This window comes from Elephantulus edwardii, unplaced genomic scaffold, assembly GCF_000299155.1.
Source record: "Elephantulus edwardii isolate Elephantulus edwardi_28Jun2011 unplaced genomic scaffold, EleEdw1.0 scaffold00127, whole genome shotgun sequence".
NCBI lineage: Eukaryota > Metazoa > Chordata > Mammalia > Macroscelidea > Macroscelididae > Elephantulus > Elephantulus edwardii.
Genome location: NW_006399877.1, coordinates 6,551,235 through 6,554,677, shown reverse-complemented (window position 1 = coordinate 6,554,677; position 3,443 = coordinate 6,551,235). Strand labels below are relative to the sequence as shown.

General features: G+C 46.0%; 1 protein-coding gene across 1 annotated transcript; it reads left to right on the top strand.

Annotated features, from left to right (window-relative positions):
* Positions 1–6: 6 nt before the first annotated feature.
* UGT1A7 (UDP glucuronosyltransferase 1 family, polypeptide A7) lies at positions 7–585 on the top strand (the record flags this gene model as incomplete). The annotated part of the gene is made up of 1 exon (XM_006893524.1): positions 7–585. A coding segment is annotated over one exon (579 nt), but the record flags the coding sequence as incomplete, so codon positions are not given.
* Positions 586–3,443: the final 2,858 nt, after the last annotated feature.

Genomic DNA, 3,443 nt, shown 5'->3' with positions numbered 1-3,443 from the left:
TATTCTATGCTGATTTCAATCAGAAATGTGTTTAAATACTTTTTTTCACATTGTCAGAGTTTATTTAATGATGCAAAATTGGTCGAGTTCCTAAGAGGCAGTTCTTTTGATGCGGTGTTTACAGATCCTTTTGATCTGTGTGGCTTAATTGTGGCCAAGTACTTATCACTCCCATCTGTAGTCTTTACTAGGGGAGTATTTCGTCACTTTCTTGAAGAAGGCACGCAGGCCCCCAGTCCTGTTTCTTATGTTCCCAGAAGTCTCCTAGGGTCCTCAGACACCATGACTTTCAAGGAGAGAGTATGGAACCATATCTTCCATTTAGGGGAATGTTTATTTCATGCTTCTTTTTTCAAAAGTGGTTTAGAAATTGCCTCTGAGATTTTGCAACAGCCGGTCACAGCTTACGACCTCCACAGCCACACGTCCATTTGGTTGATACGAACTGACTTTGTTTTTGACTATCCCAAGCCTGTGATGCCCAACATGGTCTTCGTAGGAGGCATCAACTGTGAGCAGAGAAAGCCTCTGAGCCAGGTGAGTCACCTCCCCTTAGGTCCTGTAGGGATGCCCTTCTATGGGTAGGTAGAAGCAGCTTCTTACTCATCCAGGACTTGTCATTTCCATTTGCAATTCCTTTCCTGTTTGAAAACATATTTTATGTCAATGTCTTTATTTGTAAGTTAATGTATCTCATAAAGCAGGGTAGTTTTTTTTTAAAAACTTTTTATTTAGATGAGCATGAAATCCAAGACATTCCAAGGTGCACTTTTTAGTATTATTTTTATTGGAAAACTGCTTGGAATACACAGTGAAGAATATGATGGACCTTTAAAAGCTAACACAGTGCTACACTTCATGGCAAAATGCTCTGCGATCATGCAGAAATGTGAGGTGCAGTGACAGCTAAACTCATTTTGGTGTGCTCACATGTCAAGCATGTGGGGCTGGGAGGAAGCATGAAAGGGCTGCTTTGCAGTCAACCCCACCCTCCCGCAATCTTCTATGTGTCAGAATAGAGTTGCTTTCCATCCACCTGTTAATGAATGTAGATGACTGGCCCTTTCTCCAACATCCCAGGGATGAATAACCAGGCATGTTGATATTTGCATCATGCAGTGGTCCCGAGACTGGGGGAGATTAGGGGAAACAGAAATACGTGTGGGGATCTGTGCGGTGTCTCTGGGAGGATTTTCTTGATTTGCTGCCTCGCTATTCACAGGGTCAGACGAGCAGTAGGGAGAGGACAGGAGGCTGCCCAGAAGCACCTGCTGCCCACACTGTGGGTGATGGCAGTGCAGTGGTGGCTTCCCCTCCTGCCTGCCTCACCCCCTTGGCAGTCACCGTAGCACAGCTTTTCTAGGGTTCCCTGTCCCCGTGGTGCCTCCTTCCCTGTCCAGCATCCTCCTCCTGTCTGTCTGTCTGGTAGGTGTTTTTTTTCTTTTGTTTTGTTTTGTTTAAATTTTTTATTTTATTATTTTTGTGTGCGTGTATCATCACATCAGATTTGACTAGTACAGGAGGAGATTGTCCCTCTGGGATTGTAGTTGCAGATCCTTGCCACTAGGCCACCAGGGCTCCCCTTGTCTGGTAGTTTTTATCCTTGCTGGACTGCAGTGTACAGTCCAGTCTCCAGGATGCTCCGGAGACTCAGCAGTGCTGCTCAGCAAGAACTTTCCCAGCCAACAGGTGGGAATGTAACAACCTGAGCTCCCTAAAACTTGAGAGACTGATGCTCAGAAACAAACAGACAAACAAACAAACAATGACAGTAGAGTAGGAACCACCTCATAGCTGCCCCTCAGCTGGGATTCCGAGGATGTAAATGACCCAGGAGGAGATTGTCCTTCCTGTGCCCACGGAGCATCTGCTGGATTCAAACCACCAGAGAAGCATGGCCTTTCAGACAGCTGTGCAGCTCCCTAAGGACCGAGCCGCAGGCTAAACCCAGCCTGGATTTCACTCCCCATCACAGCAGGCTAGGACCTTGACGGCTAAGAGAAGGAAGTTCAGGACTGCATTTGAGACTGAGCCTGGTCCGAAGGCTCGCTGCTGCTTTATTCGTCTACAGTCTTGGCTTGAACATCACCCAACCTCCACCTATGGACTTGACCTCATTCACCTCCCACCCAGGGTGGAGCCTGCTGCTGCTTGAACTGGCTCCCAGTCGCTGCCACCCACCATGTCTTGCACACAAGCTTTAGATGTAAGCAACCTTTGTATAGCTATCATCGATCTTTTACACGCAGCTATCACACACAGAGCACTAAACCATACTGAATTACACACATGTTACATCTCTAAAGATGTATAACAATATACAACCATTTATGGTTTTTCATGTCTTATGAAAAAGAACCAGGAGCAAGCCAAAATTAATTCCTCAGAGGGAGAGCTCAGACACACAACTGCTTTCCAACCTTTTAACAATTCTGACCAGTCATCACTTCCGCAGCACTCTGCTTCTCTGCTTGGTTCATGTATTATAATGGGGACAGAGAACTTGGCAGATTATACTTATAATTAAGGGGCTTTTAAAAGAAATAACAGGTATAGCTTGGGATGGGGACCAACTGCATTAAACTTGGGATGAGGATCTGGAACTATGGTGACAGAGTCTGGAAGACCCCCTGGAGGAGGAGAGCACACCCCTTCTTCTCCAGTGGAGACCGCTCTCTCAGCTTCTCCTGGCTGTGTGATCAGACAGGCACTTCTCCCTGCTGTGCTCCCCCTCATCTGTGTGCTCCCTTCTCTGCTGTGTACTCCTTTCTCAGCTGTGCTCCCTTCTTAGTTGTGTGCTCCCCTCTCAGTCCCCTAAGAACACACGTTTCCCGCACTGCCTCATATCTCCCACTGTTCTATGATTCCAAAACAGTTCTCTCCCTTTAAAAAAAAGTATGTTATGTGTCGTGCTCACTAGGTCAGTGTCCTGTAGGACGCAGCACATTCCAGTGTCCCGCCCTTTCCCGTGGTGGGTTACCGTGTCCCTGTGCCTGGAGGTCAGCATGTTGCTGCTGGTGGTCACTGAGCTGTCTGCACTCACAGCATCTTCTGTAGAATGGAAGGAAACTCAGCCCTGTCCTGCACTGTACTCGTGATTGTTGGTGTGTGTGTGAAGTCATTTTTGTGAAATCACCATGGATTTGGATTTGGATTTGGTTAATTAAAGTTCATCTTTTTGTGATAAGGACACTCCGTGTATAGAACTATGTGGAGTTTACATTGCATCCTGTCAGAAGACACTCATCTCTGGTTTCTCTTTTTATTGACAATATTTTCCCCCCACCTTTTCAACTTGTATATTGTGCAAATAGAAGATAGACTGTGTGAAATAGAATGTGACATCAGGATCGGGGGAAATCTCATCAGTAATCTAAGCCATTTAGAAGAGGAAGAAAAGATCAAAATGGATGTCAGAAGATACTCTGAAAATGGCACTGGAG